The 25692-nt window shown below is 66.1% G+C and overlaps 5 protein-coding genes across 5 annotated transcripts; 4 read left to right on the forward strand and 1 right to left on the reverse strand.

The window, feature by feature from the left end:
- Nucleotides 1-832: 832 nt before the first annotated feature.
- Nucleotides 833-3309, forward strand: TUBB4B (tubulin beta 4B class IVb). Its single transcript, XM_055541674.1, has 4 exons — nucleotides 833-999; nucleotides 1275-1383; nucleotides 1460-1570; nucleotides 2101-3309. The coding sequence occupies exons 1-4, from the start codon at nucleotides 943-945 to the stop codon at nucleotides 3159-3161; spliced, it is 1338 nt and encodes a 445-aa protein (XP_055397649.1). The 5' UTR covers nucleotides 833-942; the 3' UTR covers nucleotides 3162-3309.
- On the reverse strand, nucleotides 3300-6897 carry CIMIP2A (ciliary microtubule inner protein 2A). Its single transcript, XM_055541792.1, is given in 9 exon segments — nucleotides 3300-3388; nucleotides 3774-3830; nucleotides 3833-3890; nucleotides 4174-4268; nucleotides 4462-4588; nucleotides 4683-4945; nucleotides 5036-5370; nucleotides 5577-5654; nucleotides 6842-6897. Coding segments are annotated over 9 exon segments (1158 nt in total).
- A 1917-nt stretch (nucleotides 6898-8814) lies between these two features.
- On the forward strand, nucleotides 8815-10177 carry STPG3 (sperm-tail PG-rich repeat containing 3). Its single transcript, XM_055539250.1, has 6 exons — nucleotides 8815-8921; nucleotides 9011-9165; nucleotides 9268-9402; nucleotides 9497-9585; nucleotides 9663-9957; nucleotides 10044-10177. Exons 1-6 carry the CDS (start codon nucleotides 8815-8817, stop codon nucleotides 10175-10177), a joined length of 915 nt encoding a protein of 304 aa, XP_055395225.1.
- A 411-nt stretch (nucleotides 10178-10588) lies between these two features.
- On the forward strand, nucleotides 10589-20447 carry NELFB (negative elongation factor complex member B). Its single transcript, XM_055541793.1, has 16 exons — nucleotides 10589-10696; nucleotides 10799-10906; nucleotides 11089-11219; nucleotides 12307-12856; nucleotides 13131-13294; nucleotides 13469-13568; nucleotides 13903-14133; nucleotides 14763-14948; nucleotides 15584-15696; nucleotides 16229-16331; nucleotides 16497-16592; nucleotides 16731-16873; nucleotides 16947-17053; nucleotides 19117-19258; nucleotides 19352-19460; nucleotides 19588-20447. The coding sequence occupies exons 1-16, from the start codon at nucleotides 10589-10591 to the stop codon at nucleotides 19732-19734; spliced, it is 2538 nt and encodes an 845-aa protein (XP_055397768.1). The 3' UTR covers nucleotides 19735-20447.
- A 2616-nt stretch (nucleotides 20448-23063) lies between these two features.
- TOR4A (torsin family 4 member A) lies at nucleotides 23064-25565 on the forward strand. The gene is made up of 2 exons (XM_055539251.1): nucleotides 23064-23240; nucleotides 23934-25565. Exon 2 carries the CDS (start codon nucleotides 23971-23973, stop codon nucleotides 25189-25191), a length of 1221 nt encoding a protein of 406 aa, XP_055395226.1. The 5' UTR covers nucleotides 23064-23240; nucleotides 23934-23970; the 3' UTR covers nucleotides 25192-25565.
- Nucleotides 25566-25692: the final 127 nt, after the last annotated feature.

The following is a 25692-nucleotide window of genomic DNA, read 5'->3' on the forward strand; positions in this document are numbered from 1 at the left end:
TGTGGTTGCCCAGAGGCCTGGGCGCGGCCCTCGTGTCTCCACGCAGCTCTGTGCGCTCCTGGGGCCAAGGCACCAAGGCAACAGGCGCCAGGCCAGCGCGGTCTCCACAACAAGCCGCAAGCCGCTGCCGAGCAGGGCCCCGTCCTGCCCCGCCCGCCCCGCGCCCACCTCTCTCCGGCCGGGCGCCGCGGCCTCACGCGCTCGCCCACCTGCCCACGACCTAGCGGGCCTGAGGACCGAGGAGGGGGGCAGGCGGCCCCCAAAGTTCAGGGGGCGGGCCCGGCGCCGCCGCCCCTCGGCCTCCGATCCCCGAGGGCGTGCGTGTGAACAGCCCCGCGCCCCTCCTCCGCTCCAAGACTCCTCAAGATGAGCCCGGCCGCCCTCTAAAAGGCGCACAGCGAGGCCCGGGCTCGCGCGAGGGCCACGGGGCGCGCCCCGCCCGCCTGCCCGGGGCTCGGCCGACCCCCGCAGCGCCCCGCCCGAGCCCGCGCCCCGCCCGCGCCGGTCCCCGCGGCACTGCGGCGGTTACCAGGACGCCGGCCCCGCCAGCCAATAGCGGCAGGCTGTCGGCGTGCTCTGCGGAGCCGGCCAATGGGAGCACAAATCAATCATTTGAAACAGCCAATGGTCAGAAGACCGCAGAGCGAAGGGGGGGACTTGGATAGGGAGCGCAGAGGCCGCGACGGACCAATAAAGGGCGAGTGGCGTCGGGAAGGCGGGCCCTGGGCAGCCCGATTGACGGGGCTACAGCCAATCAAACGAGGCCGCCTGCCAGCCTCGCTCTGGACGCCCAATAAGAGGCTGGCGGGGGCGGGCGCGGCGGGTATATAAGCGCCGGCGCAGCGTCGGTTGTAGCACTCTGCGCGCCCGCATTTCGGCTTTAGCTCGGCTCTTTCCTCCGCAGCCGCCCCCGCTGCAGCCGCTGCCGCCGCCGCCGCCGCCATGAGGGAGATCGTGCACCTGCAGGCCGGCCAGTGCGGCAACCAGATCGGCGCCAAGGTGAGCGGGGACGTCTGGGCCGGCGCGGGTCCTCCGGGCGGGGCGGGCTGGCGGCGGGAAAGATGGCGGCATCCGGCGGGCGGCGCCCCCGCATTGCGGCCCCTCGCGGGGCCGGAACCGGGGTCAGGGCAGCGGGCCACGGCTGGGGTCTGTGGGGACGGCCGGGCGGCGGGGGAAGGGAGGGCCGGGCCGCGCCGCGCCGTCCGGGGCGGGGTCGGCTCCGGGCACCTCCGGCGTGACTCAGCCCCGGCCCGGCCCGCCCGCGTCTCCCGTAGTTTTGGGAGGTGATCAGCGACGAGCATGGCATCGATCCTACCGGCACCTACCACGGGGATAGCGACCTGCAGCTGGAGCGAATCAACGTGTACTACAACGAGGCCACCGGTGAGACCCCGCGCCCCTTCCCCACCCCCATGCCGCCCTGCGGCCCTCCCCTCGCTGACTCCCTCCCGCCCCCCAGGTGGCAAGTATGTGCCCCGCGCGGTGCTCGTGGACCTGGAGCCGGGCACCATGGACTCTGTGCGCTCGGGGCCTTTCGGGCAGATCTTCAGGCCGGACAACTTTGTCTTCGGTGAGCCACGGATCGGGGTGGGTGGCGGCTGATAGCCAGGACAGCGCAAAGGTCAGGGGGTGCCCAATGTCGCCATCTTCAGGACTCACAGAGCCGAGGTTCTGATCCACTCTGTATTCTTAGTAGAAGCTGGGTTCCAGGACGCCCTCCTCCTCTCTAGAGTCATTCAATCCCCTCACCTAAAGCGGCTTTGCCGAGAAGGCCCAGCTGTCTGCCTGCCGGGAAGGAGCAGGCAGATGTAATCTCCCTGCTGGGAAGGCTGAGCTGGAGGCAGTGGCAGCTCGTCTGCTCTTGGGAGTTGGCAGAGGCTGCCCATGGGAGGGGCTGGTTTGTTGTTTAACCATGTTAGCGTGACACCGTGGTGTTTCATCGCCTACGTCGTTACCTTATCAGTTTGGGGGCCCATCTGCTGTACCTGCAGGGTGGGTTTTGTGTGTCATCTCACGCTGTGTCGTTTGGCCTTTTTGGCACAAGTGATCAGTGGTGAGCACATGCCTGGCTGAATAGCAACCTGCTGCCCTCTCTTGCAGGTCAGAGTGGTGCCGGGAACAACTGGGCCAAGGGGCACTACACGGAAGGTGCAGAGCTTGTCGATTCAGTGCTGGATGTCGTGAGGAAGGAGGCGGAGAGCTGTGACTGCCTGCAGGGCTTCCAGCTGACCCACTCCTTGGGTGGGGGGACTGGGTCTGGGATGGGCACCCTCCTCATCAGCAAGATTCGGGAGGAGTATCCAGACAGGATCATGAACACCTTCAGCGTGGTGCCCTCGCCCAAAGTGTCAGACACCGTCGTGGAGCCCTACAACGCCACCCTCTCAGTCCACCAGCTCGTAGAGAACACAGACGAGACCTACTGCATTGATAACGAGGCGCTGTACGACATCTGCTTCAGAACCCTGAAGCTGACCACCCCCACCTACGGGGACCTGAACCACCTGGTGTCGGCCACCATGAGCGGGGTCACCACCTGCCTGCGCTTCCCAGGCCAGCTCAATGCTGACCTGCGGAAGCTGGCTGTCAACATGGTCCCCTTTCCCCGCCTGCACTTTTTTATGCCCGGCTTTGCCCCGCTAACCAGCCGGGGCAGCCAGCAGTACCGGGCGCTGACGGTGCCCGAGCTCACCCAGCAGATGTTTGACGCCAAGAACATGATGGCCGCCTGCGACCCGCGCCACGGCCGCTACCTGACTGTGGCCGCCGTCTTCCGGGGCCGCATGTCCATGAAGGAGGTGGACGAGCAGATGCTCAACGTGCAGAACAAGAACAGCAGCTACTTCGTGGAGTGGATCCCCAACAACGTGAAGACGGCCGTGTGCGACATCCCGCCCCGCGGCCTGAAGATGTCGGCCACGTTCATCGGCAACAGCACGGCCATCCAGGAGCTGTTCAAGCGCATCTCGGAGCAGTTCACGGCCATGTTCCGGCGCAAGGCCTTTCTGCACTGGTACACGGGCGAGGGCATGGACGAGATGGAGTTCACCGAGGCCGAGAGCAACATGAACGACCTGGTGTCCGAGTACCAGCAGTACCAGGACGCCACGGCCGAGGAGGAGGGCGAGTTCGAGGAGGAGGCAGAGGAGGAGGTGGCCTAGAGCCGCCGGAGCCGGAAGGCCGAGGCCGTGGGAACTCTTTATTCGCTCACAGCCCGCTCTGATAGTCTGTCTCACTGTGTGTGTGCTCTTTCCTGTCTTGACATCACGTGCTGTACAGCCACCAACATTAAAGCGTTTTCATAGTGTCCGGCTGCGCCTCTCCAGTTCCTTCTGATGGGCCTTGCGGGCGCTGCTGCCGAAGGTCAGTGCGTAGTTGTCCTGCACGGCTGTGAGGGGCAACGCTGCTGCTGAGCCCCTGGGCTCACCGCACGCGCGGGGTACACGCGGAGCTGCTGCAGGGGCCAGGGGCCTGTGAACATGCAGGCTGGGGAGCCGGGGGTCGCCCCCCAGAGGTGGGCCCATCCTGTGCACAGGAAACCCCCAGGAGGCCAGCGTGGTCTGGACGCACGTGGCCTCTTGGCTTTTAGTCAGGGCTGTTAGTGAACCCCTTGCGCGCTGGGGGAAGCGGGGGCACTGAGGGAGCTTTGGGTCATTTGGGGTCGTCCTGTCCCAAGGGAACCTTGCCTGAGGTTAGGCCTGGCTAAGAGGGCCCAGCCCCTGGCCCCGCCCCACAGTGGCCTGTCGCCCTGACATCTTCCAAGAGGCACTCACAGGGTATGAAGCCCATGTAGAAAGGTATCAGGCCCTGGCTTCTGTAGATGGTGTTGCGGGCCAGTGTGTGCTGGGCAGCCTCTCATCCAGGGCACAGATGGGATTTCTGAGCAGAAACTGGGAAAACAGGCCGGTCAGTGCTGCCATGGCCTGCCTCCCAAGCTGGAAACCACGGAGCAGAATGTCCTGGCGGCGCAAGGCTGGCATTTTGGGAAGTGAGTGGCTCAGGGGTCTTCCCTCCCCACGGCACTCCAGACCTGGGATCCAAGACCTAGTCAGAAGGACATGGCTTGGGGGTAGCGGGGAGCGCAGGGGATAGCCTCTGGGCCAGGCAGAGCTTCCTCCAGGGAAGCCAGAGGGTGGAGACAGCCTTGCTCACCCAGGGGTGCTGTCCACACACCTGGCTCTTGTCGAACTCGTCCATAGCCTGTGTGACCCCATCGCGATAATTCATCCCCATCACCCAGGCAAACCGAGGGACAAAGCCTGCATAACCTGGGGAAGGAGGAGGTCAGTGTCCCCTGCAGGTCCCCACTTGCCCTGGGGGTGTCAGGGCAGTCTGTGTAGTCTCCTCCCCCTTCCTAAAGAGGAATGGGCCCTCAGAGTGCCCACCCTTGGGAAGGGCCCAGCGGCAGCCTCCTCACTTGGTCTCCCCGGGCCCCTGGGGCCTTGGTGGGGAGGCACGCACCTGAGATGGCCTTGCGCTGGATCAGCTTGGGGTGGTCCAGCTGGGGCAGCCTGTGGAACCTGCCCACGTCGAGTGTCTCCTGCCAGTGGGCGAGGGGTGGGGACTCGTCCCTCCTGCAGTGGTACAGCTGAAATGGGGAGGCGCAGGTCACTGCCCAGCCCCTGCCAGGTCTGGCTGGGGTGGGGCCTGGTGCCCGTGTTCCTGGGGTGTCCCTCAGTTACCTGGTACTGCCCGGGGGCCTCGCAGGCAGGGGCGGTGTTCTTCCAGGCCTCTTCCCCTAATGCCAGCCGCAGCCCCGGGTGTCCAAGGTCCCTGGAGTCCCCCTTCCTGCCCGGAGGGCAGGGGGCGTAAGGGGGATAGGGCATGAAGCCTGCAGGCAGTGGGACTTGTCTGGATACATTCTCAGCCCCCAGGGACCCCTGGGCATCCGCTTCCTGGGGTGGGAACTGGCCCAGCATCTCAAAGTTCTTGTAGGGCTTCAGACCTGTGTGGACAGGGCAGCCTTGAGCCACAGCAGGCAGGAGGGCATCCTGGGGCATGGCAGGGCCGGGGTGCAGGGGTGCAGGCGGCTTACCAGTGTAGTGGGGTATGTAGGGCTCGATCAGGTCTCGGCAGGGCACAAACGGTGGCTTGGGCTTGCTGAAGTCCTCGATGAACTTGGGCTTGGCCACGGGGGCCAGCACGGAGCAGGGGCTCTTCTGCACGCTGGGGTCTGTGAGCAGCTGCGCCGTGGTGCGCCCATAGGTGTCCCCCACCCGGTAGCGCAGCTGCGGGTAGAAGCCGGCATAGCTGCAGAGGCGAGAGGGCGAGGCCGGGCCCCACCAGCAGGTGTGGACCTGGCCTGTGGGCCGCAGAGAAGAGCCTCCACCCGCCTGCAGAGTGCGGTCACGGCAGCCCCACCATCGGGCTCTGGGGCTCGAGTGGGCAGCTCAGGCCAAGCACCGAGAACAGGCCTGGCCAGTGGGAGGGGAGCTGCGTCGTCCTCCCCGCTGTCTGCCAGCCATTTTCCAGCAAGGGTGGAAAGATGAGAGAATGGGGAGCTCTGCCCCCCAAAGCATGGCAGGGAGGAGACGGGCTGGGCCTTGGGCTGAGGCACAGGGGAGCTGGCAGGATACGGGGAGGGTGTGGGAGGACGCTGCTGGTGGGGGAGGTTCAGGTCTGTGGGGAAGTGGCGTGGGCGCCACGGCGGAGCCCTGAGGAATGGCCTGTGTGACAGCAAGGGGTGTGCGCTGTTTTCTTTTTAAAACTTGCCTGGTGGCACGGTGCAGGGGGCACGGGCTCAGTCCCTGGTCGGGGAAGATTCCACGTGCCACGAAGCAACCCACAACCACTGAGCCTGCCCGCTGCAGCTCCTGAAGCCTGTGCACCTAGAGCCTCTGCTCCGCCAGACAGCACTGCGCTGAGCAGCCGGGCACTGCCGTGGAGGGGGGCCTCCGCTCGCCACGGCCAGGGGGAGCCCCTGCGCCGAGCCCAGCGTGGCCGGAAGTAACAAATACTAACACACATATATATAAAACAAAGTCTATCAAAAAGAGCCTGCTCAAGTGAATGCAGGTCAGTCCACGAGCTGAGCGAGGCTGAGCCTGAAGGGCAGGGCCTCTTCAGTGTCACCAGGGTTGGTTCTGTTCTTACCAGCCTTTTTTTTGCGTGTGGTCTGAGTGTGTGTCAGTGTGCACACTGCGTCAGTGAGGAGGCCCATTTCTGTTTATTTTTGGTCTTGCTGTGTGGCAGGCAGGATCCTAGTTCCCCAACCAGGAATCGAACCTGTGCCCCCTGCAGCGGAAGCTCGGTCTTAACAGCTGGACCCCCAGAGAACTCCCCGTTTCTGTTTTTGACGTGGGGACACCTAGCAAGGCGGCCTGAAGGCCATGCCCATCAGTTCACTCTGGGAGCTCATGTCCTCTTTATTTTTTTAATTTATTTTTTCATGTTTTGGGGGCACAAGGCATGCAAGGTCTTAGTTTCTGGGCCAGGGATCGAATCCTTGCTCCCTGCGGTGGACGCAGAGTCTCTAACCCCTGGACCGCCAGGGCTGTCCCAGCTCAGCTCTTCTTTAAAGCAGGATGCACTCTGGAGGGAGAGGCCAGCACCCCCAGCTGTCATGCTGACCCCAGCCTCTGCTCTCCGCAGACGTGCGCCCACCTGGCACGGCTGCACCGGCAGGGCGGACCGGCCAGGCCCCCGCAAACCTGCCCCAGCCCTCCTGCCTGGCCTGCAGCCTCACCCCGCTCCCCGGGCACCCCGGTTCCCAGCTCCCGCCCAAGAGCCCCCCGCTCCGGCCTCAGCTTCCTGGAGACCCAGTTCTGGGATCCCCTCAGGGCCCTGGCTGTGCTGCGCCGCCCCCGGGGACCCAGGCCCGGCCCAGGCCTGTGGCGCTTACCCAGGGATGTAGTGAGGTTCTGGCGAGAAGAGGTTGTGCTTCTGAGGGGCTGTCATCGCGCCTCAGTTCTGCGGGGCTGCCTCCAGCCCCATGCCTGTGCCTGCCACCATCCAGAGAGGAGCCCTGTTGCCTGGCAACCATTGTGAGGAGGCCTGACTGCTGGGCTGCCCTGCCCGCACCGGTGAGCACTCCCCCCTCAAGGCGGGGCCGCAGACTGGGGCTGTCACACTGGGGACCTAGCACTTGGAGAACAGGAGCCCCAGTGGCAGCCCAGGCAGCCCCACTGGGCAGTGAGGGGCAGGCCTGGGCCAGGACGCTCACAACCCGCAGGAGGCCAGGAGCCTGGTGAAAAACAGCCCCTCGGGGTGAGGCCAACTGAGCCCCCCACCCTGAGCCCCCTCCTCAGACACGAGGCGCTGGCCACTCTGGAGGCACCGCCGCGAGGTTCAGCAGGTGAGCCTCCTGAGCCAGGCAGCCGCTGGGACTCGGTCCTCGGGGGTCTTTGCCCTGCAGCCCGCACTGCTGTTTAAGTCACCAAGTCAAGTCAGGCTCTTTGTGACCCCAGGAACTGTAGCCCACAGGCTCCTCTGTCCATGGGATTTCCCAGGCAAGAAGACTGGAAAGGGTTGTCATTTCCTTCTCCAAGGGGTCTTCCCGACCCAGGGATCGAACCCACGTCTCCTGATCTGTCACTATTTTCCATTTAAAACAAATCCTGATTTTTGGGGGGCGGGGGTGTAGGGAGGACTTTCTAAGCATAAAAATGAAGAAAGGTAGCATAAAGGGGACAGTTAGCAGGTTCAAGCACATGTCAAAAAACAGCATGATCAATACTGAGAGACAGGTGACAGACGGCAGGAAGCGTCTCCAGCGAGTGTTGCATGCAGATATGGTATCAGTAGAAACAAGCTCCCAAAGCAAACCCATGAGAAGTTAACACCCAACAGAAAAGCACGTGAAACGTGCCCACAGTGAGGACAGAGCCTCAGTTAAACGAGTGAGGGCACTGGCGGCCGGACGCTCCTCACCAGCACAGAGACCACCTCTCCTGTGGGGACACCGGCGGCTGGGCTTTGACCCGCGGCTCCACTCGGTCCCGAGGAGACGCGGAGCACAGGTGTGCGTGTCATCCACCGTGGCAGGGTTCGTCCCGGGCAACCCGAGCTGCTCCCCAGGGAGCGGCCCTGGAGCAGGCGGGGAGCCCCTCGCCCTGATTAAAGGTGTGTTTCCTCAAGCGAGTCGCTAACGACAGGAGCGCCAGGCAGGCCTGGAGGTGCCCGATGGGAGGGCCTTGGAGAGGGAGAGACGGGCGTGCGTGGGGTACTGGGGGACAGGACATCCTTGGCTGTGCTGCCCGGGTGAGGCCAAGGCTGGGGCCAGGGCCGGGGCCAGTCGGCTGGTCGGCTCCGGAAGGCGCTGCGGGGGCCTGGCGCCCACCGGGCCTCATCGTGGCTTCGTGTTTCAGCCTCAGCAGCCCCTTGTGTCTGTGATGACGTCCAGGCTCTGCGGCCCCCCGAGGACAGTGTCCCCCAGCCTCACCTGAGCTGCCAGGCCTGCCTCCCCCTTCCCTGGGGAGTCCCCTCTGCCCTCCCCTGTGTCTCCTTCGGCTGGCCCTGCAGGCTCAGCAGCCCACAGCCCCTGCCCCCTTCTCTACCCTCTGCCAGGGCCTCAGTCCTTCCCAAGCACTACTAGAGTGGGCCCTAGGGCCTCGGGAGACCCCAAAAGTCCAGGAGATCGGAAGGGATGGAACAAGAAAGTGGAGGAAGGAGAAAGGTCAGCGGAGTTGAGAGTCACGGGGGCCTGCTGGGGGCAGCTGATCCCAGGGCAACCCACATCGCAGGTCAGGGGAGAGGCCACTTCAGGGCTGGACAGTGCTTCCCAGGGAGTCCCTGGCAACGGGGGACCCATGTCCAGTCAGTGAGGTCACAGAGCCCTGTGATGTCCCTAGGGGAGGGGAGCCAGAGACCCTGATAATGAATTTTGACCAGAAGGCGGTGAAATTCCTGGCAAATTTTCACATCAATGGAGGCAGACACTGGACCCATGGCTCCCTGAAGCAGAGGCCACCTGTGACTTCCCAGTAACCGCCCGCGCGGTGGGCTGGCTGGGGGGCAGTGGCCTGGGTGGCCCTCCGGCTGCGTGGCTGGTGGCTGCTCATGTCTCTCGCAGGCTCCATGCTGCTGTGCTGTTGTCGGGCCTGGAACTAGGGCTGGGGGCCACCTGGGAGGAGATGTGGCCCCCAGCAGTGCAGGAGCTCCAGGTGGGGCTCAGGACGCAAACCAGCCCCCTCCAGGAGCCCCTCACTCAGAACCTGAGGGGGCTGTGTGAGTGAGGGCTCGGGCTCCCCAGCCCCGGGCTGGTCGGGGCAGCAGGCGGGGCGGGTGGGGGCCGCTGGGAGGACCCAGGCCTAGGGCTTGTCCCGCCAGGGCTGGAGCAACGCCCGCCCATCACGACCGACCTGCATGTTCCCGGCCCCACCAAGTATCAGGTGCCAGACGCGTCGCTGCGAGAGTCCTCCCCACACCCCCACTTCAGCATCGGCCGCAGGCACCCCACCCATGGTTCGTGCCCCTCCCCACGCCCCCCACTGCCTGCCCTCTCACCTGGAGAGGGACCCTGGCCACAGGCACCCCTGTGACCCTGTGTCCACTGCAGAGGGCGGAGGCCGCAGGGCGTGGCAGACTGTGTGGTTCCAGAGTGAAAACCCCTTCACCCAGAAAACTGACTTCAACCGAGAGCAGAAGGTGGGGGCCAGCCTGCAGGTCCTGGGCGGGGTGGGCCCCCCGAGGGGCAGACCTGCAGCAGCCGCGTCTCCCCACAGTGGCCATCGCCTGCCGACTACCAGCTGTCCAGCCCGCCTGCCTGCCCAGCCTTCAGCTTCAGGGGCCGCCCTGCCTCCAGGCCGCCTGAGGCCCGAGCCCGCCAGGGGGTGCTGCAGGGCGGGGGCGCAGGGCCCCGGGCCCAGCCCCTCCTGCAGGCCCCTCCGCCCACAGGGGACGAGACGGGGCCTGGCCCCAGCACCTACAACATCCTTCCGGGCTGCCGTCTGAAGGGCCCATGCCCACCCGCCTTCTCCACGGGCCGCTCGCCCCTGCTGGCCTCCTGGGTGGGCTCCTGTAAGGTGGGGGGAGGCGGGGGGCGGGAGGGGTGAACCTGGGCGGCACAGGTGGGCACAGTGACTGCACCCGCCTCCCCTCTGCAGCCTGCACCCCAGGCCCGGCCGCCTACGATGTGGAGGACTGCTATAGCTCACGGTTCCCCTCGGCACCCGGGGTGGTCATCCAAGGCGTGCGGAGGCCCAAGCGCCACGACACTGGCCCCTTCTGTGCGCTCTAGAGCCCGCGGGGTGCACCCGGCCTGCCGGGTCAGCACATGAAACCCTGCCCCCCGGGGGCCTTGCTGGGCCTCCCTCTGGAACTCAGTGCCCCCCACCCCCGGCCTGGCCTTCTGACTCTCTGGGCACCTCTGATCCACCCTCCTGACCAGCCAACCCCTCTGAGCTGTGGACGAGGAAGGCCCACCCCCTTGCTATATACCGAGGTGCTGTTGGTTCGTCTGAGTTGTGTGTGCTTGGAGACCGCTGGCCCTTCCCGAGCTGCAGAGTGGCCCACGGCTGACCTGCTGCGTCTGCTGTCCCCTGGCCAGGTCCCCTTCTCTTTCCCTTCAGTGCTCTCTTCTCTAGAGTGGCTAGTGTGGCAGCCTGAGCCTGTCTGGCCTGGGGCAGGGTGGGACGGGGCCCTGTGGGCCATGTGGACGCCCCCACCTAGCTGTGCCAGCCAGTGGAGGGGTCCAGCTGCTGGACTCCCTAAGGGTTGGGCCGCTTGCCAAGCTGAGGAGTCAACTGTTGGGGTGGAGGTGGGAGTCAGCTGCCATCCTGAGGTGGGGTCAGCCTGCTCCCCAGCCAGGTAAGGCCCAGAGGACCTGCTCGTTAGGGCCTGGCTCCACTTCTCCTTGCAGCTGCCCAAAGACCCTGTGAGCTCAGCCAGGGTCGTGCGGGCCAGGCTGCAGCCAACAGATGCCCTGGGCTTCAGCGTGAGGCCCCGCCCTGCCCACAGCAGCGGTCTGGTACAGGCTCCGCATCGCCATCGCCCCGCCCTCCTGCCCAGGGGTCGGCCCCAAGACTGCCTCCCTGCAGGGGCCTCCTGCAGCTTGCGGTGGCTCCTGTCACCGCACCAGTTCCTCCAGGGAACCTCCCCGTGTCCCCCAAGCCCTTGGCTAGACCCCCTCCTCTGTCTCTTCTGTCCAAGCTCAACCCTTTGAACAGGTACCACGATAGCTACTCCCACGGTGCTGGCATCATCCCATTTCCACAGGGACGCCAAGAACAAGGGAGTATGAGTGCCATGCACCTGGGACCTCCTCCAGGGTCGAACCAGCTGTGGGTCAAGCCTCAGCACCCTGGGAATCAGAACAGTGGGACTGCAGGCTTTGGCACTGGGCCCTGGGCTGACCAGCGGGCCAGAGGGCAACAGAGACAGAGCTGTGGAGCTCTGGCCTTTAGAGTCTGGCCCAAGGTCAGGGCACTAGGAGCCCTGCTCACAGGGGCACCACCAGCAACTCCTAGGACTCCAAGCTAGGAGTGGGACCAGCAGGAAGGTTGGAGCAATGCCCCAGCTGGGCTGAGGAGGGTGGGCTTCTGGGAGAAGGCTTTCAAGGATGAGCCAGAGTTTGCTGGGCAGCAGGAAGGGAATTTCTGGAAGAGCAAGCCTTGGAAGCAAAGGCACATGGAAATGGAGCAGATGTTACACTTGGTGTGGCCAAGCTTGGGAGGGCCCAAGGCGGGTGGGACGGAAGGAGGGGGCTGGAGGGATCGAGAAGCTGCAGAGGGCTGTGTGCGAGTCCAGGGGCTTGCACGCTTAGGCTTAGTAAGGGAGCCCGCGGAGGGTGCAGAGCAGGCCGTGTCTCCCGCCCTGTATGGGCTTCTTGTGTTGCAAGGTGGGCTGTGGAGTGGGGCTGGACCTTAGCCTGAAGGCCTGGCCCTTTGGGTTAGGCAGGGGGTTAGATGCTCGAGGGAATGAGAGGACAGCCGTCTTTGTCACGCTGTCGCTGCGTGCCCAGGTCTCTGCTAGGCACTTTACGTTGAGGCACTTCCCATTAGTTTGGTCTTTGCGACAGTTCTGTGGCGCGGGCTTCATCAGGTTGGACAGGGAGAAACCAGGTTCCAGGATGAGAGGGTCCTGCAGCTGGTGGGCGCTAAGGTCAGCAAAAGGATTTTTCATGATAATTAAAACATAGATCCTGCGAGCCGCAAAGACACGGCACAACCAAATAAATATTAAAAAAAAAAAATAAAAGGCACTTCTACTGCAGGGGGGTGCGGGTTTAACTCCCCGGCGCGCGGCCAAAAATTTCTTAAGTAAAACGCACCCGGCTAAAGTATCAGTTCTGAATCTCCTGGAGCAGGCCAACCCGCCGGTGGCAACGGCCCCCGGTGTTCCAGCCCAGCTCCGGTGCCTGCTTCCCAGGGGCCCGCTCGCCAACCGCGTTCTGGTCGGCGACAGGAAGCTGGCCCCGGGAGGCTGGGCGGGGCCGCGCAGGAGGGCGCGGCGGGCCCGGTGGGCGGAGCTTCGCCGGCGACCCGTGCGTCATCCGGGCACCGCCTCCGCGCTGTTTCTGCCGGGCGCGGGACGCGGCGCTCCTTCCGGGAACCCCTGCGCGACGGCGGCGGCGTTTCCGGGGAGCCCGTTGGCGGGCGGACCTGGCTGCGCGGAGCGGAAGTGGGCGGCTGCGGAGCGAGCGGAGCGGTGCTGCGGGAGGGACCTGGCCGAGCTGGAGGGCGCCGGGGAGCGGAGCGCGGGCGGCCCCCGAGGCCCGGGCGAGAGGACCGCTGCAGGGCCCGTGGCGAGCGCGGCAGCGCCGGGGGAGCGCGGCGGGGATGGAGCGCCGGGCCGGGTGGGGACCGGGGCCTCGGCCCTGTTTGCGGGGCTGCAGGACCTGGGTGTGGCTAACGGCGAGGACCTAAAGGAGACGCTGACCAACTGCACGGAGCCGCTCAAGGCCATCGAGCAGTTCCAGGTGGGGCTGCGCGAGGGGCCGGGGGCGGGCGCGCGTGTGAAGTGGGCGTATCCGTCTGCTCCGCGGCCCGGAGGGGCCGGACACGCCGAGCTCGGGCCGCTTCGACGGCCGGCGGGCGGCTCCCACCGTCTGCTGCTACAGCCGGCGCGGCGCGGACACCCTTCTGCCTGCCTTTTCGACCGCTCGGGTCAGCCAGGACGCCTGACCACGAGCGGCTGCGGCTGAGGTCTCTCTTGCCGCCCCGAGGAAGCAACGCCGACCTCTGCTTCCTTAGACGGAGAACGGCGTGCTGCTGCCCTCCCTGCAGTCGGCCTTGCCTTTCTTGGACCTGCACGGGACGCCGCGGCTGGAGTTCCACCAGTCGGTTTTTGATGAGCTTCGGGACAAGCTGCTGGAGCGTGTGTCAGCCATCGCTTCAGAGGGGAAGGCCGAGGAAAGGTCAGTGAGACAGGAAGCCGCCTCCCCAGCCAGGAACCCCCAGTTAGCAGCACTCACCTCCCCTTGGCTACACATCCATCCTGAAAAGGGGGCCGCCAGTGACACCGCCAGTCCGCAGGTGGCTACTTTCTCCTTGGTCTTGTGCCACTTTCTCAGTAATGTGAGTTTTCCCAGGTATAAGAAACTGGAGGACCTCCTGGAGAAGAGCTTTTCTCTGGTGAAGATGCCATCTCTGCAGCCGGTGGTGATGTGTGTCATGAAACACCTGCCCAAGGTAACAGCTGCCTGGCTGGCTCTCTCTGGGGAGGGTTCCTGAGCTGCCTGTTCCAGTAAAGACAGCTTTGGAGCACGGTTCCATGCGCTGGCTTCTCCCTGAGCCAAGCAGACACTGAAGCTTGGCATGTGCTCCGGGGTGTGGAGCCCTTTATGGGAAAAAGCTGTCTGTGGTTCCTGCCCATGCCATGGCCTGAGGGCCCAGTCCCAGGTGTCCCCGTCAGTTGGGCTGGGCTGGATGTGGTCTCTGCTGTGGGGAAGCTGAGGCCTGCCGGTTGTCTTGAGGGAGACCGCCGGGGCAGGGTGCTGCTGATGGTGGCCTGTGGGTTATGTAGGTTCCTGAGAAGAAGCTGAAGCTGGTGATGGCCGACAAGGAACTGTACCGGGCCTGTGCGGTGGAGGTGAAGCGGCAGATTTGGCAGGACAACCAGGCGCTCTTTGGCGACGAGGTCTCCCCGCTGCTGAAGCAGTACATCGTGGAGAAGGAGAGCGCGCTCTTCAGCACGGAGCTCTCCGTCCTGCACAACTTCTTCAGCCCTTCCCCCAAGACCAGGCGCCAGGGTGAGGTGAGGCGGGGCGGGGCTGTGTGCGGGCCTCCCTGGCCAGCCCCTTCCCGCCCCCGTGAACACCGGCCTGTCTGCTCTTGAAAGCCTGGGCTCGTCTGTGGGGCTGGCAAGGGGCATCGCAGCACCTTCCCTACATGTGGATTTTTCTGTCTTTCCTGCGTACTTCGCGCTGGGTGGCTCGGCTGGCCTTCTTGGCCAGCTCTCTGTCCGCTCTCAGCCCTGGGTTCTCCCTCTGTCTCTGTCTGATTCGTTTGTTGCGGCAACAAATGTTTTTTGGGCACTGACTCGCTGCCACGGGTGCCTGGACCCTTCAGTGACCCCAGAGACCAGGGCACCTCCTGGGCTCCTCAGGCTCCCGAGGGGTGGGCCCCACACGCTAGATGTCACACATCGGTCACAGAGAGAAAGCGGGAGCGGGGCGGCCGCAGCAGGCCCGGCCCGATGTGGAGTCTGGGGCCCGGGCTGACGCCCTCTCAGAGGAGCCTCGGGGCCTGACGGTTCACCGTCCTCCAAACCAGAGTCGTTGCCCCCCAGTGTGAGCCGGCGTCCTGTGAAAGAGAAGCCTCAGCCGCGCGGGGCGGGGGTGAGGGGCAGGGGTGGGCGGGGTGTGAGGCCTGGCGTCCCGGCAGGTGGTGCAGAGGCTGACGCGGATGGTGGGGCGCAACGTGAAGCTGTACGACATGGTCCTGCAGTTCCTGCGCACGCTCTTCCTGCGCACGCGCAACGTGCACTACTGCACGCTGCGTGCCGAGCTGCTCATGTCCCTGCACGACCTGGACGTCGGCGACATCTGCTCCGTGGACCCCTGCCACAAGGTGGACGCCCCCTTGGCCTCCCTCCTCCCCTGGGACGCTGTGGTCCCGGCCCCTGGGCTTGTGTGCTCACCCGCCCCCTGCTCCACCCCCTGCCCCAGCGGGGGGACCCAGTGTCGGAGCCCCCAAGCCCACCGCCCTGCTGCGCCACACCCCACCGCTACCAGCCGCAGGGTCTGTCTGTCCACAGCAGCCAGGCCAGCCCCACTGCCCTGCTCTTCCCAGGGTCTGTCTCCCCCCTGCTCCAGAGCCTTTGTGGTGAGCTCCGTGTTCTGGAACAGGGCTTTCCGCACTGCCCTGTCCTGACGTGGACGCGGTGTGACCCCCCACGGCATCCCTAGGGGCTTTGTGGTGTTATGCACTCGGACCTGGCACTGCCCACTGTGCAGTGGGGACCCCGGGAAGGCCCGTTTGAGAACAAACATGCTTGGCCTCTTTCTCACGCTGCCTGGCCTGTGGGGACGTGGGTCCTTGGGCCTGTTTGCTTTGTGCGGTCCTGTTCCTCACACCAAGCGGGGCCTTGGCGACACGAGGTGGGGGTCCCTGTGCTCACGCCAGGCTCGAACGCTCAGGCAGTGGCTAGAGCTACCTGGAGGTGCGGTCTCTGGCCGAGTCCTGACCCTGCCTTCTTGCCACAGTTCACCTGGTGCCTGGACGCTTGCATCCGAGAGCGGTTTGTGGACAGCAAGAGGGCCCGCGAGCTGCAGGGCTTCCTTGACGGAGTGAAGAAGGGGCAGGAGCAAGTTCTGGGGTGAGGGTCCGCTTGGTGTGGGCGCCTGTCTGTGGGCGTCCGCCCGAGCCCGCTGTGGCCGCCGTCGGGAGCGGTGTTTTTTCCTGTGAGTTTTAGGGGAACCACCTGGTGTCCAAGCCCGTGACTGAGAGGCCCGGCTGCTGGGGTAAGGCTGTGGCGTCTCGGCCGGGCTGGGCACCTGAGCTGGCCTGCCTGTGAGCAGTCAGGCCTGCTGTGTCCAGAGGTGGCGGTCTGGCTACCAGCAAGGTGCTGTCTGGGTGGCCCCTGTCCCAGGTCTGGGATCGGGCTTGAGAGAACCTGACTGAATTTATGGAGCCTGGATCAGAATCTCAACCAAAAAGAGAGCTTAATTTTTTTAAAAAACTGTGGTCTTTCAGTTTATTGAGTACGTTAAGGGACAGTTGTGAACCATGAGCTTTTAGAAAGTGGGCCAAAGTGGAGTGACCTGGTCTGCAGGAAGGGCTGGCGCCCAGGCCGGTGGCTCTGCAGGCTGGGAGCCTCCCTGGCTGATGCTGTGGGCGTGTCATCACAGGGACCTGTCCATGATCCTGTGTGACCCCTTCGCCATCAACACCCTGTCCCTGAGCACCGTCAGGCACCTGCAGGAGCTGGTGGGCCAGGAGGTGCTGCCCAGGGTGAGTGCCCCGGCCAGCCGCATGCTGCCCTTGGGGAGCGTGTAGGGGTGACCCTGGGGTGCGCCCATGCCCCCTCCAGGCAGAGGGCACGTGGGCCTGAGCTCTGGGCGCGGGCGGTCAGGGCAGGATGCTGGGCAAGCCGCCGAGGCCCGCATTTCCCTGCAGGACAGCCCGGACCTCCTCTTGCTGCTCCGGCTCCTGGCGCTGGGCCAGGGTGCGTGGGACATGATCGACAGCCAGGTCTTCAAGGAGCCCAAGATGGTAACAGGGTCAGGCGGGCTCCACCGTGAGGGGCCATGGGGCGGGGCCTGGGGGCGCCGGGCCTACGGCTGGGGGTGGTCGGAGGCCGGGGTCCGGGGGCGGGCGCAGCGTGCGACAGCTCTAGGGCCTGTGCCCCAGGAGGCGGAGCTGGTCACCAGGTTCCTGCCCATGCTCATGTCCTTCGTGGTGGACGACCACACCTTCAACGTGGATCAGAAGCTCCCAGCCGAGGAGAAGGCCCCGGTCACGTACCCAAACACGCTGCCGGAGAGCTTCACCAAGTACGGCTGCGGGTGTGGCGGGAGAGGGCCCTGGCCCGCGGGCTGCTCGGGGGCTGACGGCGCTGGGGTGCAGGTTCCTGCAGGAGCAGCGCATGGCCTGCGAGGTGGGGCTGTACTACGTGCTGCACATCACCAAGCAGAGGAACAAGAACGCGCTGCTGCGCCTGCTGCCGGGGCTCGGTGAGTGTGCGCGCGACGGGACGCCGCCGTCCTCCCCAGACGCCCTCTGCCCTCACCACAGCCCGCGGTCCCCAAGAGCCGGCACCATCTCTCCCAATGGGCGAGGGGCCTGGAGCTTCCCAAGCCGTCAGACCAGGGCGGGAGCTCCCCACCAAGGTGGCAGAGAGGCCAGTTCCCCCGGAAACCTTGCTCTGCACGCTAGAGGGACCCTGCAAGCCAGGAAGACGGGGCATCCAGGGGCCCTTCAGGAGCCAGCTGCAGGCTGAGCCGGGGTGCGGGTGCCAGTCGGGGGCACCCAGCCTGCCCAGCGCACACAGGTGCAGGGCCTCTGCTGGCTCAGTCCTGTCGGGGCGTTGTGGCTTCTGGAGAGGGCATGACACTGCGCCCTCAGTGAGCGCGCGGCACTGGCGGGTCTGATGCTGCCAGTTGCTTCCAGGCTTTTCTTTATGGAGGAGGGTGCCTGTCGTGGGTGCTAGTTTCCATACAGCCACCACTCAACTGGTGAACGGGAACTTAATTAACTCTCACGCTTCCGGGAGCCAGATGTCTACAGTGGGTCTCTCAGGGCTAAATCAGGTGTGGGTGGGGCTTGCTCCTCTTGGAGGCCCCGGAGAAGACCCTTGTCCCCTCCAACTCCCAGAAACCCCGTCCTTGGCCCTGGCCCCTTTGCAGTTCATCCGTCCAGCTTCTCTCATTCTCATATCTTTGGCTCTGACCTGGCCCTCTCGCCGTCCCCATCTCTCCTAAGGGGCCTGCCCGGGGCACGCCGGACCGACTTTCCCCGCGGGGCCCGTACCCCATGGGGGCGAGTTTGCCAGCTCCAGGATCAGCACAGGGAGTTCTCCAGGGGGGAGTTCTCTGCTGGGGGCCTTCCAGAAGCACAGTTCTTGGAACCTGGGTTAACCGCGTTTTTCCTGCTCATTTGGGAACTTTTCTGTCTGTCTTGTTGAATCGCGTATGTGTGGACGTGGGATATCCTGGAGGCGGAGTCTCAGCATCGCCTGCCTGGTGGGCCGGGTGCAGGTGTGATCCCACCCACTGGGCAGGTCTCCAGTCACGTTCTGGGGAGGAAGCTGATTCTTTGCTGTTACTGCAAGGTTCTAGTAAAAATGGGTGTCGGTTTTTAAAAATTCTTTTTGCTTTTAAACGTTTTTTTGGTGGGAGTTTTTTATGAACTCAAGTGCAGGTTAGTGAAGCCCAAGGCCCATTGCCCACCTGCAGGGGGCTCTATGTGGCTTCTGTCCCGTCAGTGATGGGCTGGACAGAGCCCAGACCCCAGCAGACCAGGTCGGAACAGCCCAGTAGGTGTCTCGATGGGAGGTGGACTCTTAAAGCCGTGACCGTGGTGCGGTTAGTCGGGGTCCAGGCCCTGATGGTTCCCCCGTGGTCGTGTGATGTTTTCGTGCAGATGGTCTGTTCAGATCAGGAGTCAGACAGGGGCCTTCCTTCAGCTCACTTCTGCTGCCCCTCAGGTCTTGGGGTCTGTAGGGGTTCGTGCGGCTTGTCGGGGGTCCCTGGCTGGGGCTTTGCTGGCCACGTCCCTTGGCACACCCACTGTGCGCCTGCCTCGCTGCGTGTGAGCCGGCGAGGCTGTGGAGGCTTCCGTCCGCTGTGGCGGGTGCGGTGGGGGCCGCGCCTCCCGCCGAGTTGGGGCTCTGTGCCTCGGCGGTGCCCACGTTTCCGAGGTCGCAGCTCCCGGTGACGGGGTGACCTGCTGGTAGTTACCATCGCTGTCTGTCCTGGGGTTTGACAGCCTGGGTTTTAAAACAAGGCTCGTTTGCTCCATTCTCTCCCCTCGAGCGCCACGGTCTGGTGGGCTCAAGGGGCCGCCCGCCTCGGCACGTGTGTGTCTGCTGGAGTCCACTGCACCCCGATCCCCTTGGCCGCTGGGTGGAACCCCGCGACAGGATCGTGTCCCCTCCCCACCTCGCCCTGGGACCCGCCTCCAGTTAGGCCCAGGCCCCCCGGGCCCCCCCAGCACTTGGCTGCCTGCCCCAGTCGGTTCAGGCTCAGGCCCGGCCGGGGAGGTGGGGGCAGCTGGGGGACGCCCGCTCTGCTTGCAGTGGAGACCTTCGGCGACCTGGCGTTCGGGGACATCTTCCTGCACCTGCTCACGGGCAGCCTGGCCCTGCTGGCCGACGAGTTCGCCCTGGAGGACTTCTGCAGCAGCCTCTTCGACGGCTTCCTCCTCACCGCCTCCCCAAGGTGAGTCCTCTGGGTCCCGTCCTTGGCCGCTGGAAGAAGGGTGGGGTGGGGGCAGGGCCTCGGCAGCCCGCAGCCCGCCTGCTCCTCCCCCAGGAAGGAGAGCGTGCAGCGGCACGTCCTGCGGCTCCTGCTGCACCTGCACCACCGGGTGGCCCCGTCCAAGCTGGAGGCGCTGCAGAAGGCGCTGGAGCCCACGGGCCAGGTGCGCCCCCACGCCTGCCTGCGCTCGCCTGACCTGTGCGCGCGTGTGTGTCCCCTTGCTGGCCTGCCCGTGGAGGGGGTGGGGTGTGCAGACACACACACACACGTGCCCTGGGCCTCCCCCGCAGAGTGGAGAGGCCGTGAAGGAGCTGTATTCCCAGCTTGGAGAGAAGCTCGAGCAGCTGGACCACCGGAAGCCTAGCCCAGCCCAGGCCCCAGAGACGCCAGCCCTGGAGCTGCCCCTGCCGGCTGTGCCCGCCCCGGCTGTGCTCTGAGGCTCTGCTTGGGGCCGCTCAGGGCGGGCAGGGCCCCTGGTGGGGGTGTGGCCCCAGTCGGCCTGGAGAGGAGGCTCCGCATTCCTGCCCGAGCAGACCCTCTCCTGGAGGTGCATCGGCCGTTCCTGGGACAGGGTGCCGGCTGAGCGAGACCCTGGGGCCTCCTGTGGGCAGGGCACCCCTGCTCTGCACCTCAGCCTTGCCCTGAACTGGGTCCTGGGTGGTGTACACCTCCTGTGTGGGGTCCCACGTCCCCACTGCTCTCGGGTCCCCGGCCCTGATCGAGGCCTCCCCGCCCCACCCGGCCCTCCGGCTCCCACGCCGTGGAAAGCTGCCTGGTTCCTCCTCAAGTCGGGGGCTTCCACTGCTGTTGGGCAGACAGACAGGCAGCAGCAGGGACTGGGGAAAAATCGCCTATTTTTCAGGGGTGGGGCAGGGCCTGAGGCTCACGGGGAAGACGGCAGGCCAGGATGGTTGGCACTGATTGGCAGAATCACGCAATTTGCCAGCAGGGGCGTCTGCAGACGGAGCCTGGCTCTCTCCAAGGAGCTCCTGCCCCTGCCCACAGCCCTGGGGAGCACGCATTAGGGAGGAAAACCCAGCCCCGCCCCAGCCCCACTGCCTCGGTTTGCCCTTGGAGCACGTGGCCAGGCGAGGGTCACCTGCTGCTCACAGTGCAAGTTCACTTTGTAAATAAAAGGTGTTTTGGTAAATCCAGCGGCCGAGTGGTCTCTGTGCACACCCAGGCGTGGCAGCAGCAAGCCAGTGAGAGCTTTCCCAGCGTGTTTCTGTCTCCCTGGGGACGGCCGTGACGCCTGGCCCCCGGGGGACAGCAGCTGTGGATGGCGGGGCCTGGGCCTGGCGGCGCTGGGGGCCACGGGACTCGAGACGGTTGGCCCTGGGGGGCCTGTTGCTGAGGGTCAGGCGCTGTGGAGGCCACCGTGGTGTTGACGGGTGCGCTCTGTGGGGCGGGGAGGCAAGGCCTGGGGGCCTGGGCATCAGCGGTGAGGAGGAGCCCGGGTGTCTAATGAGTGAATGGGGAAGGGGTGTGGGAGGGACAGGCTGGGGTGTCACCAAGTGGGTGGGGGGGCCGTGCCAGGCACCCCTCATAAGCACAGGGTTCTCAGGGAGGAGGCAGGTCTGGGCTTCGGGCACTGGATCCATTCCAGCTGCTGCTTTCCCCCCAGGAAGCAGGGAGCCAGGTCCTGGGCAGGAAGTCAGGACGGGAGGGAAGGGAAGGAACTGGGCCTGGGGAGGGGCAAGCACCCAGGCAGGGCCCACGTGACCCACCTGAGGCTCGAGGTCAGTGTGGACAGACAGGCCCGCGGGGCCAGGCTCCTGCCCAGACAGAGGGGCCAGGGGCCGGACAAGAGAGTGGGTGGCGTCCTGCTGGGTGGGGGCTTGGTGGGTAGAGGGCACGAGCTGCAAGGACAGGTGTGGGTGGGGGGCTGCAGGAAGGAGGAGGCCCAAGTGGGCGGGTGGGAGGGCGCAGCTGAGCTCAGGGACCCTCAGGGCTGTGAGGGTCCTGAGGCTGGACCGGGCAGGGCAATGGGAGGCCGGGGGCTGGGAGGTCTGGTCTGAGGAAGGGAGCATCCACGCGGGAACTAGGGGAGGAGGAGCACATGAGAGGTGGGGGCTCTGCCCACCTCCAGGCCAGCAGTTTGGGAACCTCAGTGCCCCACTGGACTGGCAGAGGGGTTGGGGTGGGCAGCAAGGTGCAGAGGGGTCTGCAGAGACCAGGTTAGAGACAGGGACCTGAATTCTGGGCTGGGTGGGGCGTGGGCTGGAGGAGGGGTGGGAGTACCTCCCAGGGAGGGTGCAGTGGGGTGGGGTGGGGGTGAAGGGGAGATGTCCCCCTGGAGGCAGGGGAGAGTGCAGGGGGAGAGGCCTTAGCCCTGGGCCCTCCGAGGCCTGACTTGACTCCTGACACACCCCGTACCCCCCTCCTCACCCCCGTGTGGGGGCTCTGGACCCCAGAAGCTTTGGCAGGCCAGCATTTGGCAAAGGCAGCTTCTGACCGGTTAAGGACAGACCTGGCCGCGCTCCTCCCTACCCCCCAATCTTTTTCTGCATCTGCCCTTCAAGGCTTCTGCCCTCCCCTCAGGCAGAAGTGTAGACTACAGGAAGCCTGAAGATTCTGAAGTGCCCCACGCCCAGCAGAGGCCTGAACAGATAACACCTTCCTGTCCTGTCCCCCTGAGTGGGGGCCACATGGGGGACGCCCAAGTGGTGCCTGGGCCCCTGACTCAGCGCAGAGGCAGCAGGCGGGTGGCAGGGGCAGGTCCGAGGCTGGGGGGAGGGTGTGCAGCAGCCGTGGCTTCTCAATGAGGCTGCCTGAGGGCGCAGACACGTAGACAGGCAGGGGCCCCGTCTTCTGGGGACGGCGGAACCCCCAGCCCACGACCAATACTTCCCTGAATGCAGGTCAGCAAGGAGGTGGAGGGAAGCTAGGGAGAGGGGAGGGGTGGTGCGCTGGGCAAAGGGACCCATGTGGAGGAGGAAAAACAGGGAGGATGAGGGGCCGTGGGCAGGACAGGATCGGGGGGCTCAGGTCCGCCGGCTCCCATGGGACACAGCTGGGCTCAGAGCCAGTGTGGTTTTGCGGGCTCTACTGGTTAGCAGACCTGCCCCAGGCAGCCTGCAGATACAAGCTCCTGAGCAGAGGGCGCTCCAGGCTGGCCAGCCTGCTGAAGCTGGTGGCTGGGGAAGGACCCAGTCTCCACCTGCCAACTCTTGGCCCGAGTCCTTGCTGAGCCTGCTCTCCCGCCAGCGCCGGAGCCGCTGTGGGGCTTTCTCCCCGGTTCTGGGGCTTCTGGCCCTGTGCTGCTCTGTCTCTGGGGGGCTTTAGACTGGGGCACAGGGGACAAAGGCAGGGATGGGTGGGGGCAATGGAACCGGGTCCTGGCAGAAGAGGGAGGAAAAAGAAATGAACCCTATTTTGTGGGGCCCCCAGATTAGGCTTGAGGGAGCAGAAGGGGGAGAGGACCTCCCACCCACTCCGCTCCTTCGAACAGGCAGCCTGGACACACCCATCCCCCTCACCACGGCCCCTGAGGCATCAGGTGCGGGAGGAGATATCCCTGGGGAGCTTGGGGGTCCGTGGCCCCAGGGGAGGGGAGGTGCGTCCTGGGGGTGTCCTGGGCTGGGCAGAGTCAGGAGGTCTGGGAGGGCTGCAGGGCTGAGGAGGGTAGGTGACCCATGGGCTGGGGACCTGGGCAAGCCCGCCAGACCTCCCCTCTGGCGCCGCCGTCCAGCCTAAGTCCCGCCCGCGCCGCACCCCTGACTCACTTCCTTTGCAAAGAAGCGGAAACCTCCCCAGGGCTTTCTCCGGTCCGGACGCTCCCAGGGTACCCGCAGGTGTCGCTGACCCAGTGAGGCCCCTTACCACCCTGACCTGCGCAGGGAAGCCCGCTCTGTCGGCTTCCTGAGTGGCCAGCCCCAGCCTCGGGCGTGGGCAGGCGTGCCGGTCTGGGGGCCAGTGAGAGCCTGATCTGACGCAGCTGCAGGTACTGGGGTGGGCCAGGGCATCACCCCACCTTTCTCCAGCTGTCTCCTCATGGACTATCCCTCCTTCTCCGAGTTTTGTCTTTCTGTCCATCTTTTCACCCCACCCCCACCCGTCTCTTTTCCCGGCGCCCCCCACCCCCATTCGTGTGTCCACCGGAGGGATGTTGGGAGGATCCTCCTTTGGGGCTGGGAGGCCTGGCCTCAGCTCGGGAACGGGGCTCGAGCCCAATCTGGAGAGAAGTCCCCCCGTAGCCCCCAGCCCAGGGTTCGTGTGTGGGATACCTCCAAGCTCCAGGGTGCTCGGACCTCTGCTCGCCTTGGCCCCCTCTAGGCGCCCGGCAGGCGAGCTGCAGCAGGGGCGGGGCCGGCCTTGACCCTGCTTTACCCCTAGTTGGCGCCTGGCCCGCACGAACCCTTCCTCCAGGAAGCCCGGGAGGCCTGCCGGCCGATAAACTGCGCCCCCCACCCCCACCCCGCGCAGTCACTTCCTCAAGGCCCGAGGCTGTTTATGCGAGGACCCGAGAGATTTGCATTGGGGCCCCGTGGGGAGGCGTTTCCTGGGCAGAGGCCGGTCCCGGTCTCCCGGCAGCGGGCCGCCCTCCGGGGGGCCTCGCAGCGCGGGTGAGATCCCGAGGGAGGGTCCCAGTCTGCCAGGCGGAAGTCTGCAGACCATCCCCGCCTTCCTGTTGCAGGGAGGGCGACCTGCATGCCAAGCACCGCCCCTGCGCCATGGACCGCGGCCAGTCCAGCCCGGAGCCCTCGACCCCGGTCGCCCCCAGCCCGAGCGTGATCGCCCCGGTGCGCGCCGTCGTCCGCCTGCGCCACCAAGTGCACCTCCTGCGCAAGCGGCGGCCGCCCCCGCCGGCCGTGGCGCTGGACCCCGGGGCTGCGGCGCTGCGCGTCCACCGGGAGCAGCCGCAGTTCTTCACCTTCGACGGGCCGGCCGAGCGGGCCTCGAGACCCGCGCGGAAGCGGCGCCGGCGCAGCCGCCTGGTGCTCTACCCCGAGACCTCGCGCAAGTTCGGGCCGCGCGCCGAGCGCCAGAGCCGCGCCCAGCGCTGCCTGCTGTTGCTTGTGGCCATCGTGGGCTTCCAGGTGCTCAACGCCATTGAGAACCTGGACGACAACGCGCTGCGCTATGATCTGGACGGGCTGGAGAAGACGCTGCAGCGCGCTGTGTTCGGGCAGCCGGCGGCCGTGGGCCGCCTCGTGGCTCTGCTGCGGGACTACCTGGCCACGCACGTGCACAGCCGCCCGCTGCTCCTGGCGCTGCACGGGCCTAGCGGCGTGGGCAAGAGCCACGTGGGCCGCCTGCTGGCGCGCCACTTCCGCGCAGTGCTGGAGGACGGCGCGCTTGTGCTGCAGTACCACGCGCGCCACCACTGCCCCGCGCCGCGCGCCGCCGCCGGCTGCCGCGAGGAGCTGGCGCGGCGCGTGGCCGATGTGCTGGCGCGGGCCGAGGCGGAGGAGAAGACCCCGCTCCTGGTGCTGGACGACGCGGAGCTGCTGCCGCCGGCGCTGCTGGACGAGCTGCACGGCCTCCTGCAGCCGCAGCGGCCGCCGCGCTTCCACAACGCCGTCTACGTGCTGCTCAGCGGCGCGGGCGGCGCTGAGGTCACGCGCTTCGTGCTGCAGAACGCGTCCCGCGCGGGGCGCGCCGACGGGGCGGAGGAGCTGCGCACGGCCGAGGAGGAGCTGCGCGCCAGCCTGCACGCACTGCTGGTCCGCCAGCACCCGCTGTGGGAGGCCGCGGCCATCGTGCCCTTTCTGCTGCTGGACAAGCGGGACGTGGTCAACTGCTTCCGGGACGAGATGGCCGGGGAGGGCTTCTTCCCCGAGCAGGCCCGCGCCGAGCTGCTGGCCGCGCAGCTCAGCTACTACCGCGTGGCCGGCCGCGAGTTCGCCGTCAACGGCTGTAAGCAGGTGGTGGCTGCGGTCAACCTCTTGTAGCGCAGGCGGGCCTGGACGCGGTGGCTCGCCGCGGGCACCACGGGACATCGGTGTGGTCATGGTCGTTGGAGGGGGGAACTGTGGGTATGCTGCGGCCTGTGAGGCCCGAATAAATCTGTCCGCAGCCGGCTCACGCTGGGACCTGGAGTGGGGGGGCCGGGCCGGGTCAGTTCTAACCTCTTCTGCCAGTGCCAAGCCCCTCAGCGCCCATCTGCCACCTGCTGGTCCGTAATTCAGCCAGCATCCCCAACGCTGGTGTGTCCCCTGGGGCCCACACCCCAGGAGTGGGCCGTCTGTCCCTGTGGTCTAGCAGGCGGATGGCCACAGACAGCGAGCAGCCCCCCGAGGGTCGCACAGGGCTCCCTGCAGAGCTGGATATGAGCACGACTCCAGAGCACCCACAGCGGCCACACCCACACTTGCGCACACAGACCCCCCCACCCCACCCCACCTTCCTCGCCACTTCTCCGGCAGGACCGCCTGGGCCGGCCTGGACTTCTC

This window comes from Bubalus kerabau, chromosome 11 (genome assembly GCF_029407905.1).
Source record: "Bubalus kerabau isolate K-KA32 ecotype Philippines breed swamp buffalo chromosome 11, PCC_UOA_SB_1v2, whole genome shotgun sequence".
NCBI classification, from domain to species: Eukaryota; Metazoa; Chordata; class Mammalia; order Artiodactyla; family Bovidae; genus Bubalus; species Bubalus kerabau.

What these genes read in the sequence shown, in the direction of transcription:
- NELFB (XM_055541793.1), top strand. Translation starts at nt 10,589, where the DNA reads ATGTGGACGCCCCCACCTAGCTGTGCCAGCCAGTGGAGGGGTCCAGCT. An exon ending in GCGCCTGCTGCCGGGGCTCG is followed by an intron (nt 17,054 to 19,116) that starts GTGAGTGTGCGC and finishes CTCTGCTTGCAG; the next exon opens with TGGAGACCTTCGGCGACCTG. An exon ending in CTCCTCACCGCCTCCCCAAG is followed by an intron (nt 19,259 to 19,351) that starts GTGAGTCCTCTG and finishes CTCCTCCCCCAG; the next exon opens with GAAGGAGAGCGTGCAGCGGC.
- STPG3 (XM_055539250.1), top strand. Translation starts at nt 8,815, where the DNA reads ATGAATTTTGACCAGAAGGCGGTGAAATTCCTGGCAAATTTTCACATC. An exon ending in CCGCAGGCACCCCACCCATG is followed by an intron (nt 9,403 to 9,496) that starts GTTCGTGCCCCT and finishes TGTCCACTGCAG; the next exon opens with AGGGCGGAGGCCGCAGGGCG. An exon ending in GGCCTCCTGGGTGGGCTCCT is followed by an intron (nt 9,958 to 10,043) that starts GTAAGGTGGGGG and finishes TCCCCTCTGCAG; the next exon opens with CCTGCACCCCAGGCCCGGCC.
- TOR4A (XM_055539251.1), top strand. Translation starts at nt 23,971, where the DNA reads ATGGACCGCGGCCAGTCCAGCCCGGAGCCCTCGACCCCGGTCGCCCCC.
- TUBB4B (XM_055541674.1), top strand. Translation starts at nt 943, where the DNA reads ATGAGGGAGATCGTGCACCTGCAGGCCGGCCAGTGCGGCAACCAGATC. An exon ending in GTACTACAACGAGGCCACCG is followed by an intron (nt 1,384 to 1,459) that starts GTGAGACCCCGC and finishes CCCGCCCCCCAG; the next exon opens with GTGGCAAGTATGTGCCCCGC. An exon ending in GCCGGACAACTTTGTCTTCG is followed by an intron (nt 1,571 to 2,100) that starts GTGAGCCACGGA and finishes CCTCTCTTGCAG; the next exon opens with GTCAGAGTGGTGCCGGGAAC.